The 15,935-nt window shown below is 41.3% G+C and overlaps 1 protein-coding gene across 9 annotated transcripts in view; it reads right to left on the reverse strand.

Annotated features, from left to right (window-relative positions):
• The window catches only part of PKHD1 (polycystic kidney and hepatic disease 1 (autosomal recessive)), a 275,429-nt gene that overhangs the window by 18,628 nt on the left and 240,866 nt on the right, over positions 1–15,935 (reverse strand). For all 9 annotated transcript variants that reach the window (XR_001874451.1, XM_017813106.1, XM_017813105.1 and 6 more), the window contains 3 exons: positions 5,579–5,714; positions 4,985–5,072; positions 1,335–1,442 (listed from right to left, as the gene is read on the reverse strand). Coding sequence is in view for 8 of the 9 variants with exons in the window: in XM_017813106.1 (XP_017668595.1) it covers positions 1,335–1,442; positions 4,985–5,072; positions 5,579–5,714 (332 nt within the window). In the remaining variant the exon portion in view is untranslated. The remainder of the gene's footprint in view (positions 1–1,334; positions 1,443–4,984; positions 5,073–5,578; positions 5,715–15,935) is intronic.

Genomic DNA, 15,935 nt, shown 5'->3' on the forward strand with positions numbered 1-15,935 from the left:
GAGACCTGCAGGTGTTTGGCAGCATACACCTCAAAACACACAGAAATCCTCCTCTTAAAGGCCCATCTCCAAGTCCTCCCTGCATCCCAATTCTCCCTTTGCAAAGCTATGGGAACACTCGATGTGGATGAGCCACTTGTGACAGTTTAAATGTTTGCAAACTTCTAATATTTTGAGCTCAGATTTTTTCATCAGCCACTTCCACTTGGCCACTTCACCAGTCAGGTGTACTTGTCCCCTCTGCTTTTTTCTGGCTGAGGCAAGAGATAAGATATATTTACATATATGTGTATATAAGATATATACACACATATATATGGGGACTATATCTATATCAACTATATCTATGTCTATCTAGAAAGATATCCATACATATACATCCATACATATATATATAGATGGATGTGATACCAGAATAGAGACTTTACACGTGGTCTTACAACATCCATATCTTAATATGTTCTTGGACTTTGTGCCAAACAACATGTTCCTGCTTCTCCATAGACTTGCCTCAGCTGCAATTATGAGACAAGAAACCAACACTTTGACCCCTGTCTACCTTCAGACCCAGATTTATAGATAAATTCAGCCCCCACACTGTTGTACAGATCCTTTTCTTGTGTAGATGTCTTGAGGATTTTACAAGCCAGACGTTCATGTGGTGCCTTCTCCCCACTGTCCCCCTCAGCTGTATTTCCAAGGAGACATAAGCACACCTGTCTCTTAACCATTACTGGGTTACTCAGAGGCCTCATGCAAGTTGTGTGATCCTGAAGATGCCAAAATTAGCTCCATAAAGTACCAGGAGACCCCTTGTAGAGCCCAGTCCTGGAGTCATGTTCTTAATGTGAATAACCTGTTGCACCCATAAAGATGACCAGATGCAGACAAGCAGTCAAGAATAGGCACTGTGAAAATAACTGGGAGCACAGATGGAAAATTTCTGAATACAAACAGAAAAAGAATAAAAAGAAGGAATGTGAGGACTCAATTTGTCGGAAAAATTCTGCTCTGGCAGTTTAGCTGACCTTATGTACCAGATTTCCCCAGGGATACATAGCTAGGGAATCCAGAGAGAAATAGGCACCTTTCTCTGACTTTTTGTGCTAATTCATCTGATTTAAGAGATCTTGTATGAACAGCACAGGAATCCCCAGCAGCTCTCCTGCTGTCTGGGGAATGCCAGCTTGGACATGGAACAGAACTCAGGCTGTTTAGAGGTTTGGCATCGCTCCACTCATTTAAGCAAAGTTTAACTGCCTTTTTATAAATTCAGGCCACCTGTAGGGCTTTGATTTTACCAAATCAAAAAATCTTCTGAATATGGAGCTTACCTGGAGGTGATGTGACAGTGAACACCAGTCTCCAGTTTGTACCTGTGCTGGAGACAGCCAGACTGGAAAACCTTGCGCATCCATCTATGACCTGCACTTGGGTGAGCCCTAGAGAGTCAAAAAAAATCACATTGCAATTAGCAGCAGGCAGGTAAGTACCACTTAAGGACCTCAGACAATCCTTGTGACTTTAAGGAGACTTCAGAAAGCCTAAATCCATTGTCCATCCTAATCATAAACATCATGTCTAACCCCAGAAATTTCACACAGGGTCAAGTCTTCAGAGGAACTTGCAAAACAAATTCCTGGGGGATTGGAGGACTTTAGCTTCTAAATATTAGTTCTTTCAGCTGATTGTGAAATGGCATTTACTGTACATCATGAGGGTGTAACATGAAAACAAATGTTAAGAGGATAAAGCAAAGATAATAGGATGTCCTAGAAAATTCCAGATGCTCATATTTTTGATTTAACTCGTGCCCTGTGTGACTAAGTGTATCACCAAGGTTAGGAGAGTGTTAATGAGAGATTATTGTCTCTCGTAAAGGGATGGTCTCAAGGAGTCAGCCACTGAAACTCAGGGAAGAGCTGACTCTTTTCTGGCAGGAGTTTCACCTCATTGGGGCACATCTCCTTCTGTCCAACTGTTAGTTCTCTTTGAATTTTTCTCCAACCCTGTCTGATGCTTTGAAAGGTATTTGGTCGTGAAAACTGTCTGTAGTGACTGTCCTGAGATGGTACAGAAACCTGGCAGGGAAAAACTCCATGGGGAGCATTAAAATGAAATCCAGGAGAGTGAGTTTCTCCATCAGTTTCCCTCTTGTTGTGAGCTATCAGGGAATACATTCTGACCCAACACCTACACTCACCATGGTTGTTATTTTTGTAGGCTCTTTTTAAAAGTTATAATTTACTTTGCAAATGGATCCCCATTTTATTGTGTGTATCTTTGAGCACCAGCCAAGTCCTGGCCTTTGAGTGATGCTGACCAGGTCTGGTCTGCATTCAGGCTCTTGGGGTGAGAGGGTTGAAATCCTAAAGACTGACAAATTTCCAAATGTTGGTTCAGGTGGGGGTGAGATGCCAGAACTTCCTTAGGATGCTGGACTTGCTCCAGTGATCACAAACATGACTTTTGCCTGCTGAAAGACAACATATCATAACTGTTTGCTTTGTGAAGCAGGTGGCTTGACATTTTATTGCAGTTAAGCAGCACAGGTGAAGGGACATAAAGTTGAATGTGAGGAGGACATTTCTTCTCTACCATTCTCATGTTCAGGATATTGAACAACGTGGAGAAGTAGCAAACCATTGTACGTCCAGTTGTCCAACGCAAGCTCTTAGGCAAAAGCATGCCACATATTAATTATTTAGCAACAAAAATGATAGAGTTTCCCCAGTCTATGACTATGGTACTGTTTAATTGCTAATATCCACTAGTTTTGACTACATATATGGTTTTATTCTATTTTTGTCTAGCATCTAACACATCAAACCTCTAATTTCATTGTATGTCTCCAGGGTCAGCTGGAGTGAGATAGATGGATAGATAGATTGATAGACAGATAGATAGATAGAGAGAGAGATAGAGAGATAGATAGATAGATAGATAGATAGATAGATAGATAGATAGATAGATAGATAGATAGATAGATAGATAGATAGATATCAGTGATATATAAATAACCAGTAGTTTATACTGTGAATAGACTTGATGGGGATGTGGGAATCTAGATTTCTTTAATTGCTCCAGCCAAAACCTGGCTCATTTGTCTACTACCCGTGATCCTCCTTATACAGTATCTGCATGGACTACCAAGATTTTCTTGGCTCTGACACCCACTGTAATATGGATTTTAGAGAGGGTCTTGTCAGCTATGTTCAAATACTTTATAATTGCCATTTCTAGTCTGTGATGAAGCCTGGAGTGCTGTACTGTACTTCTCAACAGAGACAGTCTCAGCTTTCTGGCACATATGCTTCAAAGCCCAGAATATTACAGATATATATGGGAGTCTTCACAAAGATCTCTCAGGCAAGCTGGTATTTAACGTAGAAGAAGCTAATTTGGAGCTAAACTGCTTTCCACGAGGCAGTTTGGCTGCTGTCAGATGCAGCAGCCTCAGTGTGTGAGACGGGACCCATTTCCATTAAATGCCGCTTTCATGTGCCTGGAAAGACGGGAACAATAAGGACGTTTGTCAAAGGAAAAACTGCAGCAAACTATTACATGCAGAACATCTGCACTGTGCAGCTCTTTCCTTGCTGGAGTTTATTGACTATTAATTTGATGCATGTATCTTTTAAAGAATGTGAAGTGCACTTCTCTTCAGTGACTTTCTCTTTTTTCCTATCTTTTTCGCTTTCTCACTTTCTTTTTCTTTTCTTTCTTTTTCTTTCTTTCTTTCTTTCTCCCTCTCTCTTTTATTCTTTCTCTCTCTTTCTCTCTTTCTTTCTTTATTCTCTTTCTTCCTCTCTTTCCTCTCTTTCCTTTCTGTGTTCTATTAGTTTTTCCTTCCTTCCTTCCTTTCCTCCTTCTTTCCTTCTTCCCTTCCTTCTTCCCTTCTGTCCTTTTACCCTTCTTTCCTTTCTTCCTCCCTTTCCTTCTTCCTCCCTTTCTCCCTTCTTCCCACTGTCAGCCAGTAGTTGATCCAATAACCTATGTCTCTTCCAGACCTAAGAAGTTTAGGAACATGCCCTGAAAAAGGCGTGAAAAGCAGCAGAAAAGACCAAAGTATTTTTTTTAACCTGTAAACCTGGAGCTATGATGGGACAGGAATAATTTCTGATTAAAAGAAACAGGGATTGAAAGGATGAGAAGTTCTGATCTACAGCATGAACACCACTTATCTTCTCCAAATGTGAACTTTTCAAGTCAAAATTAGCACGCAAATGGGCTTTCTGTGAACAAAATGCTTTATCTGCAGTAGGAAACCTCACTTCTCATTTTGTGTGATTCTTGTCTATATTTAAATATTTTAGCAATTAAAATTAGGATGTGTTATAATCAATATAATTTCCATTTTCTAGTTTACCAGCATATGATCTTCCCCAGATTTTGGTTTACCACTCTGCTTAAACAAGGTTCTATATCTAAGCATGTTCATATAACCTCGAGGGAAATGCTCACATGCTTAGAGTTAATCCTGAGTTCAGGTCTTTCAATAAATGAGGACCAGAAGGGAAATATTTAGATCATCATAAAACCCCCCCACATTTTCACATTAAAATATGCTAATGGAAAACAATGGGCAATTGTTTCTGTCTGTGCTTGGCCAGATCCCTTGCTGGGATAAACAGGTTGTCATGGACTGTAAAGAAATTGTCCTAAATAACATAAACTGAAAATCAAGTGTTAGTATTTGTAATTCTTCATTCTTGCCTTTTTGATCTCAGATATGCCTTTTCGAGACAAAACTACTGGATGTACTTCCTTTAAGCTACCAGAGCACAAAAATACTTTGTATAAGCTTTTCTTTCTTTTTCTGCAGCATATGACTGGGCAGTTCACCAAACTCCCACTGCAACCTTCTGTTTCCATCCCAAAGAGTAGTTTTCAAATTCACTATTTCTCAGGGAGAACCAAATTTATCCACCATTCTGCACATCTGCTTTGCCATAACCCCTGATACAAGGAAACACGTCCAAACCTTTCAGCACAGCCTCGGAGGAGCCCTTGAGGTGAGCTGATACAACCCAGGGTTCTGAAGGAGGCCCCAGTTTGTCAACTCTTTGACCCTGGGAGGAAGAACAAAACAGAAGAATTAAGGTTTTGTCTCCTCAGCAAGAGGAAAGAAAGTTTTGATAGGTTTAACAACTGTAATAATTTGTAATGACCAGCTGGAGGGCAGTTTGCAGCTACATGTCGCACGTTACAAAGTTCACCAGAACTCTTTACAGAATGGGTCAGGTTGGAAGGGGCTACAGTGGGTCATCTGATCCATCCTCCCTGCTCAAGCAAGGTCATCCCAGAGCACATGGCACAGGACTGTGTCCAGATGATTCTGGAATATCTCCAATGAGGGAGACTCCACACCCTCTCTGGACAATCTGTTCAACGCTCGGTCACAGCAAAGTTCTTCCTCATGTTCAGGTGGAACTTCCTGAGTATCAGTTTCTGCCTGTGGCCTCTTGTCCTCCTTCTTGGCACCACTGAGCAAAACCAAGCTCTATGTAAAAAATTACAAATGTGAAAATAGTACAGAATTAGTAGAAGTATCCGTCCACAGAGGGGGACATCCTACCTTTCTGTCCAGGAAAACGATTTTTGGCTGTACAGGAAGTTGCTTCTCAATTTCTCCATCTGAGGGTTGCACCTGAACAGAGATCTTGTAGGGTCTCACATACAGACATGTTTCTGAGTGTTGTCTGCTTGTGTTTCTTTCACAGGCACAGGAATGTAAAAAAAAAAAAAAAAAAATCAGAAAATTAATGTTATGAAAACACTCATCTTTCGTCCCAGACCTAATTCCCATCTTGCCTAGGAAAGACACTTTATCTTCTCTTCTTGTGACTTTTTACCTTGGTAATACAGGTGTCAATATTCTGTTATGAATAGGAAGGAGCACTATATCAAACACCTACTAATTTACCTTATCATCGCACTTTGATTCCTTGGGTGAGAAGAGTATGTATGAAATACAATACAGACAACCTTTCCAAGCAGAAAGCAGCACCAAAGTAATAAAATATCCTTCGGTTTTAATCCCCAGCTTACAGATGAAGAAGTGAGAAATGAAGAAAATAATTTATGTTTCCTGTCCAAGGGAAAGATTTCCAGTGAAAACCTCTGAGCTCCTCTAAGAACAAAGTTTTGGTTCCTCTACACAAGAACAGCACTTACAGGGCTTTCCTGCATATCTTTATCCTGCCATCACCTTCATCATCTGCAAAGTCTGCAGACTGAAATAAAGCAGTTATAGACACCCCCCTTGAAAGACACTGGTTTTTCCAGGCCTGAAATTTAAATTAGAGCATCCCAGGAGAGTGATTTTGCATTTGAATAAAGAATCAACACTTTATTCTGAGCCTGGATTATTTCATTCCCTCTCCCAGTGCTTTGTATCATTTAGAATCTCATATATATATATATATATATATATATAATTTATATATATATAAAATGCTCTAATCTGCAATTGCAATGAAGTGGCTGGAGCTTTGGTATTGTCTTGAAATGAAAGAAGAAAAGCTGTTCATTGATCTCTAGTGTTTGCTTAAAGGTGTTTACAAATACAAGATATATGGAGCATAAGTTTCCTTTGTTTTTAACTGATTTTTTCTAGGTTGAGTGTTGGTTGTGGATTTTTTTCAGGGCATTACTCTGCATTACAAACCAGAAGCAGTTGATACTGCAGCTGATGGGAAATACTGGTCTGAACCACAGATGCTGGAAAGATCAACTGAGGTTTTAAGGATATGTGCAGGCTCAAGAGGTAGCTCAAGGACTAGAGATTCAGTTCTTATCTTGGTTCTTTTTCTTTTATTTTTTGTGTCAGTGAAAAAGTCTGAAAGGCAATGCTAGGTTTGAAATTCATGTCAAGGGCATCAATAATAAGGTGCTCTTATCCACCTTCTTCCAAAAATGTGCGTTCAACTCTGTGACCAAAACCCACTGCAGGAACAACATACCAAGTCACACCTGTTTTCCTCATTTTCTGTGAGCTCCCTGGCTCCCTCTGCTCCCAGACAAGTTTAGGTGAGTCTTGTTATGGCTTCTGTAAGCCCCAAATAATTTTGTTTCTCTCCTCAGTTTCTGTAAAACTGATAACAGAAAAAATGCTCTGACTCAACGTCCCGGGCCCTACATGGTAAAACTGTGCTTACCTTGCACATAAAGGAAGGCTGCTGCAAAATGTGGATCTAGGAAGCAGTTCCCACTCCCTGGGGTGAGCAGAATCACAGAATGGTTTGGATTGGAAGGCACATTAAAGATCATCTCATTCCACCCCTGCTGTCATCAGCAGGGGCACCTTCCACTAGACCAGGTGGATCCAACCCGACCTACAATAATTCCAGGGATGGGGCAGCCACAGCTTCTTTGGGCACACTGTGCCACCCTCACATTAAAGAATTTCTTTTTATCATCTAATCTAAATCTCTCCTCTTTTAGTTTAAAACTGTTCCTCCTTATTCTATCACTTTTTGGGAAAAGTAATGGCAAAGAAAACAAAAAAAAAAGCGAAACTAGGTATGGATGCCTAAAAATTGAAGCTTAAAAGTGAATGCCTGCTTGCAGGTAATTTGAACCTGGTTAACACAGCAGGGAATATGGTGTTTATATCCCACATGGTCCAATCTGACTCGTGCAGTGAGGGAACCCCTGCCTTAGGATTCAACCCTGCACACAGCACGTTATATCCCTGCAAGTGATGTCAGTGTGGAAGAGGAGAAAGGAGCAGCCTGCTGCTCCCCTGGGGATTTGTGTTGGAAGGAAAATAGGCCTTTTCCTGGCATAGCTTTGCCACAAGGAGGTGGGGAAGGACAAACATGCCTGTAGCCTGGCAAAGACAGGAGCAAAGACCTGCCTTCCTCCTGCGGGCATGGAGGGCATGATGTTTGTCACTACCCTGGAGTCTCCTGCTGGGCAGGAGCAGGTTGTTTTGCAATTCCCTGCTGACAGAGAGCATCTTTGATGCTCAGTGCCTTGCAGCTCTTCTAAATGTGGGCACAGCAGGCTGCTGGTGATACCTTAGTGAGCAGGGATACCAGGGATCCCAGATCCCATCACCATCAATGCCAAAATGTGGCTGCTGAATATGCTGAGGCTCCACAGGAGAGCAAATGCCTGTCCTTCAACAGCATGGAAGTTAGAGGGCATGGAAAATCAAGGGTCTGCTGCAGGATTAAAGCTTGATTGAGAAACTCTGTGGAGAGATTTGGGGCAGAAGAAATGAAGTGCCTCTGAAATCAAGAACTTGTCATTTTTATTATAATTACAATAATAACTGTAATCATAAAATCAGAGAATTATTTGGGTTAGAAGGGATCTTAAAGAGCATGTAGTTTCAACCCCCCTCCCATGGTCAGGGACACCTTCCACTAGCCCAGGTTGCTCCAAGCCCCATCCAACCTGGCCTTGGACACTTCCAGGGATGGGACAGCCACAGCTTCTCTGGGCAACCTGTGCCAGGGCTTCCCCACCCTCATAGGGAATAATTTCCTCCTAATATCTAATCTAATATCATAATATCATGTCACCACAATAATGACAACAATGATAATAATAATGATAATGATGATTATGATAATAATAATAATAATAATAGCAATAGCTACTATTATCAATTGGCTTCAAGGGGAAAGAAATTGGGCTGAGAGTCTGGGTCAAGTGTCCATTAAAGTTGATGGATACATGTCTACTAGAGAACTAAATAATGCCAAAAACCACCCCTTGGCACTGACACATGATTACCTCTACCATTAAACTGTCACTCTGTCACAAACTCTGGTCTAAATCCAATGGCAAAGTCAGGGACAACTCCCAAATGATCTGGGAGCTAATACAGACAAAGAATACTCTCACCTGGCAGTTTGGATGAGGCCACCCTGAAATATGTCAGCAGTCCTTGGTGCCAAAGAACACTCCCTGGCATATTTTATTTCCTATTAAAAATAGACATTGAAACTAATTGAACAGTTTTCTGGGTATGTCTGCAATGCTTGCACTGCAAAATCAGTATATCCTTGTAAGGGGAAGGAAATTGGGAAGAATTCAGGTAATAAATAATATGTCAAAATGAATCATGACCCAGACAAAGAGAGATTTTTCTTTGTTTTTGAAAAACTCAAGATTGCTGGTGAATTCAAGACAGGCTACAAGAAATAAGATGCTGCAGCAAGGAGAGGAGATATTCAAGATGAGGACTCATGGAAGGCAAAGTAGGTACAAATTCCCTGGAAGGACTATGAGAACTGTTGCCATCTTTGGGTGAGAGTGGGTTCTGATGTCATGTGATGATGAAATAAGCCAGGCACCAGTACCTTTGCACTCTCAGTTGCACTGTTAGAGCTTTGTCTCCCCCTGCAGATCTTGTCATTGATTAATAGAGACAGGGAAAGAAACATGAGCATCCAGAAGACAATGAGTAGTCTGAGGTCATTCCTATTTTAAGCAAAAAAGATAATTTGAAGGATGACTTTATTTCCACCAATGTCCATATTTTCCCATATGATAGAAAGAAATTAAAGAGAATGAGAGTCCAGCTCCTGGCTCTGCACAGAATAGGCCCAAGAATCACATCATCTGCCTGAGAGCATTGTTCAAATGCTTCTTGAGCTTTGGCAGCCTTGGTGCTGTGACCACTCCCCTGGGGAGCCTGTTCCAGTGTCCAGCCATCCTCTGGGTGAAGAACCCTTCCCTGACATCTAACCTAAACACCCCCCAACACATTTTCATGCCATTCCCTTGGGTCCTATTGCTGGTCATCAGAGTGAAGAGATCAGTGCCTGCCCCTCCACTTCCCCTTGCGAGGAAGCTACAGACCACAATGAGGTCTCCCCTCAGTTTCGTCTTCTCCAGGCTGAGCAAACCAAATGACCTCAGCCATTCCTTGTATGACTTCCCCTCTAGACCCTTCTTTAGGGCAACAAAGCTGGTGAAGGGTCTGGATGTGGGATCATCAGAAACGTTTAGTAGGAGGGGGACAGAGCGGATGCCTCAGATGGGAGAGAAACATTCCCCAGATTTATTAGTGACTTTCATTAATTGCTGTAGATGAGTGGAAATACTCCTCTTTACAAAGCCAGTGGTGAAGAGCTAAGCCAGGCCTCCTCCATAACACAGTCCCCAAGTTTACTGTGGGAGAAAGGTCTTTTATTAAATGTAAACAGCATCCTGCCGGAGGTCAGAGCTTTGCCGCTGCCGCCTATCCCAAGGTAATACCACTTTAAGCTCCACATAAACTCTTAAACAGTTTCTATCCTAAAACCAGACCCTAGGTGGTACAGTTTTTTACGATATGTTATAATAGTGCAATAAATCTGTTAGCTTAAAATCGAATCTCCGTGGCCTTTTAGAGAAATCATCATTAAATGCAAGGCCCTGTTAATGATGCCATCCCAGTGAAATTGTTTAATCTGCTAGGGGGGTGGAAGGTCACCAAATGAATTTTTTATAATACATCAACTTGACACGCAATAGGGAAAACTGTAATAGATAAAAGCAAAGGAAAAGGGCACTGTCTTCTTCTGATAGGTCAATAGCAGCCAAGAGAGTCACTCATCCACTTTTCCTTCACTACCGTGCTCCTTTTCCATTTAATATGGACACCCAATTAATACCTCAGCACCATAGACAACCTCATTTTAGGTGAATTATAGCAATTTCTTCCCCCTTCTCTGAAATGAAAGTGATCACAATACATCATAGCATTGTGCGAATTAACGTTAATTGATTCGAGTTACCAAGCATTGATGGGCCACTTCTATAATCTGGTCCTTATTGGGAGCTGGAAGGGATGGAGGGAAGATTAGATTGCATCCCCCGTTGCTTTGACGACGGCGGTCACCTGATGGCTTGTTAGACAGTTGTAGGCTTCTATTGCCGGCCCCAGTGGGGTCGTCAGTAAACTGGAGTGATGTCCAAACATCATTACACGCTGCTCCGATATTAAAGCAAAGGGATTAGCACCTTATTGCAAGCAACCTGGATTTGTCATTGTGCTGTCGTTATCCAATTTCCAGATGATAATGTGACTGTGGCCTGCGGGCACAAGGTCCTACAGCCAAACCAAGGTGCCTCTGTATGTGTGTGTATATATATATATGTACACTTGTATACACATATGCACATGCATACTTCCCCACAAAGACCCAGCACCCCAAGCCATTTAACCCTTTGCTCACCAGATTCCTCCTTATCAAAGCATGTGGAAGAATTTTTCTCCCTTTCCCGCTCGACACACAGCAGTGGTCAAGAGCACGATGGAACAGCAAAGCAGCCTGACCTGGGAGCTGACACGGATGTCACTCACTCAAATGTCACAGCAGACAAGCTCTGCTGATGGACGTGACACCACTCACATGTTAAATAAGGCGGAGTGGGAAAAGGATTGGTCTGTTGGAGATTTGGCTGGCAGCTCCTCTCTGCTGTTGTGCCTGTGTTGTGTAACTCATCACTTGTACTGCAGGTCCCACTCATTTTTAAGAGGGAAAACAGATCCAGTTGAATTTTGGAAAGCCATTGTCAGAGCAAGCTATGGTTTTCACCACAGTTACATGGTGGGTAGGACTTCTAATAGCCTGATTCTTGAAATTCAAAGGTGTCTGTATAGTTAAAGAACTTATGTAGCATCATCATCCCTCATATGACTGTTCCTGACATTGGCGATTCATCTTTGATGTCCAGTGTCAGGTCCACCAGAAGCAAAAATTTAGCAAAAGGCTATGTGATGAAAAAATTCCACTTCTGGGACCCACAATGACTCCTTTAAACTCTTTCCATGTATATTGTCACCATCTTCAGGGAGGGAAGATGAGTCTAAGTCTCTGAGCTCATGATGACTGACTACCCCATTTGAACCATGTCACAACTACTCAGTTTCCCAGTACGAAAAGAATTATAAATTGAGATCAAAATAATGAAATTTATCCTGATTCCTAAAGTGCAACATGATTACAGAGTTTTATACAACATAACACTCCTTTTGCATCTATTAACTTTCACTTTATTCTCATGAAATTTCTTATTCTGTTTCTCCTGTAAGAAAGCCAATACAGAATCCTACTCTTTCGATTAGAAACCCTATAGGTTATTCATATGCACTTTTACACTGTTTTACTAGACTGCTAAATGAGGTATTGACCACCTTAACTATCCCCAAACTACTACTAAACAAATAAATAAAATTCAGAATATAGCTTTGGCCATGTGGCCAAGGGGAAAAAAAATTATGAAAATATTATTGAATGGGAAATGGGAAATGGGAAATGGTCTTTTTCCAGTTCTATTGCAAGATTCTTCCAGTTTATTATCTGAGGAGGAACCTACTTTTCTTTTTAAATGCAAATTTACCTCTTGACAACTTATACCCATTTGTTCCTGTGCTGTCATTGTCCATCAGTGTCTAGAGATTCCTCTCCAGTATTTACTCTTCCAACGTATCTTCACAGATAGGACGCTATCTCCCCAGATTTGCTTTGACAAGTTAAACAGATTCTTTACTAAATGGTTCTATGATTCTATTCCTTTTATCTTAAAATAAACTCAATTTCCATGATCGTCTTAAATGTCCTTTACTGTATCTACTTGAGCTGAGTTTGTCCTGTTTGCACATCAACAGTGAGAGTGGTACATTCTCCACAAGAATATGCTCTTTACACTGTCCCTATGAACATCTGACCTAAAATGAACTAAGTTTAATTTAAAGGAGATTTTCAGGTTAGTTTAAGATCCTGAGTATCATCTTTTCCACATCTTCACTTTAGGGGTATGTGGCAGATAAAACCTTGATAGAACCTCAAGTGCTGCAATAGCTGCAGCTCTGACATCAGGATTTTTAGCATCCTGCCTTTGCCCGCTCATTGGAGGAAAAGTTGGATCCCTACACAGAAAGAAGTTGTCATGTCCCTTTTGTAAAACCCTGTGGAATTCCACACCCCAGCCTGCCTGGAAGCTGCACAAAGGTTACTAAATCCAAGCACTTTGTGTCAGTGTCAGAATTCATCTCATCTGAACCTTTAGCCCTGTCTGCCTGTGTATGTGCCATGTGACACAGAGAATTAGTGGTAATATCTCATTTAGTGCTCTGCATGAGCATTGCTGTTGGAATGAGCAGCTCTTTGATGATTTGCTTCCCTTTTATTCCTTGCTGTGAGTCTCAAACACCATTATTTCCTGCACACATGCAGTTTTTCAGAGGCTACCCCAAACTTAACTCTTAACAAAGAAATATTTCAGTTTGTAGCAGCTTAAAAGTCCATCAAGCTGGAGTAAAGCACCCTGCTCTAGTATGGGGATATGGACTAAATGGCTTCTGGAAGATCTAGAATAATATTTCTTATTTTGTAAAAAGGCGTTTGCACAAACACACACAATACATCCACAGTTGTGCTTTTTTGTTCTTTCACTTTCATATTTATATTGATATTAGAAAAATTTTCAAAACAGAGATTTCTGTCTCTAAATACATCACAGTATATATTACACAGAGACATTCACAGGAAGATAAACTATGTGATAGACATCTCTGATTCTCCAGCTGTGCACAACTATAGCAGTCACAGCAATCACCTCTGTCTTCTCTTGACAAATTAATGAGCCGTGCTTGAAGTGACCCTAACAAAGGAGTTAAATTAAAACCATGTAAAAAAGCTCTTCAAACCATAACAGACAAGTCATTTTTTTAAAGGCTTGCCAGTGTGATATACTCACTTACTGACTAGATACCCAGCCACAGCAGGGATTCCAAGGCTCCCTTCAGCCTCACTCTCCTGGGCTGCAAAGATGAACATCCAGTCTGTGCAAATCAAAGATTTTTTTATTGTTGTCTTACAGAATCATAGAATCATTAAGGTTGGGAAATATCTCTAAGATCANTCCAACCTGGCCTTGGACACTTCCAGGGATGGGACAGCCACAGCTTCTCTGGGCAACCTGTGCCAGGGCTTCCCCACCCTCATAGGGAATAATTTCCTCCTAATATCTAATCTAATATCATAATATCATGTCACCACAATAATGACAACAATGATAATAATAATGATAATGATGATTATGATAATAATAATAATAATAATAGCAATAGCTACTATTATCAATTGGCTTCAAGGGGAAAGAAATTGGGCTGAGAGTCTGGGTCAAGTGTCCATTAAAGTTGATGGATACATGTCTACTAGAGAACTAAATAATGCCAAAAACCACCCCTTGGCACTGACACATGATTACCTCTACCATTAAACTGTCACTCTGTCACAAACTCTGGTCTAAATCCAATGGCAAAGTCAGGGACAACTCCCAAATGATCTGGGAGCTAATACAGACAAAGAATACTCTCACCTGGCAGTTTGGATGAGGCCACCCTGAAATATGTCAGCAGTCCTTGGTGCCAAAGAACACTCCCTGGCATATTTTATTTCCTATTAAAAATAGACATTGAAACTAATTGAACAGTTTTCTGGGTATGTCTGCAATGCTTGCACTGCAAAATCAGTATATCCTTGTAAGGGGAAGGAAATTGGGAAGAATTCAGGTAATAAATAATATGTCAAAATGAATCATGACCCAGACAAAGAGAGATTTTTCTTTGTTTTTGAAAAACTCAAGATTGCTGGTGAATTCAAGACAGGCTACAAGAAATAAGATGCTGCAGCAAGGAGAGGAGATATTCAAGATGAGGACTCATGGAAGGCAAAGTAGGTACAAATTCCCTGGAAGGACTATGAGAACTGTTGCCATCTTTGGGTGAGAGTGGGTTCTGATGTCATGTGATGATGAAATAAGCCAGGCACCAGTACCTTTGCACTCTCAGTTGCACTGTTAGAGCTTTGTCTCCCCCTGCAGATCTTGTCATTGATTAATAGAGACAGGGAAAGAAACATGAGCATCCAGAAGACAATGAGTAGTCTGAGGTCATTCCTATTTTAAGCAAAAAAGATAATTTGAAGGATGACTTTATTTCCACCAATGTCCATATTTTCCCATATGATAGAAAGAAATTAAAGAGAATGAGAGTCCAGCTCCTGGCTCTGCACAGAATAGGCCCAAGAATCACATCATCTGCCTGAGAGCATTGTTCAAATGCTTCTTGAGCTTTGGCAGCCTTGGTGCTGTGACCACTCCCCTGGGGAGCCTGTTCCAGTGTCCAGCCATCCTCTGGGTGAAGAACCCTTCCCTGACATCTAACCTAAACACCCCCCAACACATTTTCATGCCATTCCCTTGGGTCCTATTGCTGGTCATCAGAGTGAAGAGATCAGTGCCTGCCCCTCCACTTCCCCTTGTGAGGAAGCTACAGACCACAATGAGGTCTCCCCTCAGTTTCGTCTTCTCCAGGCTGAGCAAACCAAATGACCTCAGCCATTCCTTGTATGACTTCCCCTCTAGACCCTTCTTTAGGGCAACAAAGCTGGTGAAGGGTCTGGATGTGGGATCATCAGAAACGTTTAGAAGGAGGGGGACAGAGCGGATGCCTCAGATGGGAGAGAAACATTCCCCAGATTTATTAGTGACTTTCATTAATTGCTGTAGATGAGTGGAAATACTCCTCTTTACAAAGCCAGTGGTGAAGAGCTAAGCCAGGCCTCCTCCATAACACAGTCCCCAAGTTTACTGTGGGAGAAAGGTCTTTTATTAAATGTAAACAGCATCCTGCCGGAGGTCAGAGCTTTGCCGCTGCCGCCTATCCCAAGGTAATACCACTTTAAGCTCCACATAAACTCTTAAACAGTTTCTATCCTAAAACCAGACCCTAGGTGGTACAGTTTTTTACGATATGTTATAATAGTGCAATAAATCTGTTAGCTTAAAATCGAATCTCCGTGGCCTTTTAGAGAAATCATCATTAAATGCAAGGCCCTGTTAATGATGCCATCCCAGTGAAATTGTTTAATCTGCTAGGGGGGTGGAAGGTCACCAAATGAATTTTTTATAATACATCAACT

Source organism: Lepidothrix coronata, unplaced genomic scaffold (assembly GCF_001604755.1).
Source record: "Lepidothrix coronata isolate B3197 unplaced genomic scaffold, Lepidothrix_coronata-1.0 Scaffold39, whole genome shotgun sequence".
Classification (NCBI taxonomy): domain Eukaryota; kingdom Metazoa; phylum Chordata; class Aves; order Passeriformes; family Pipridae; genus Lepidothrix; species Lepidothrix coronata.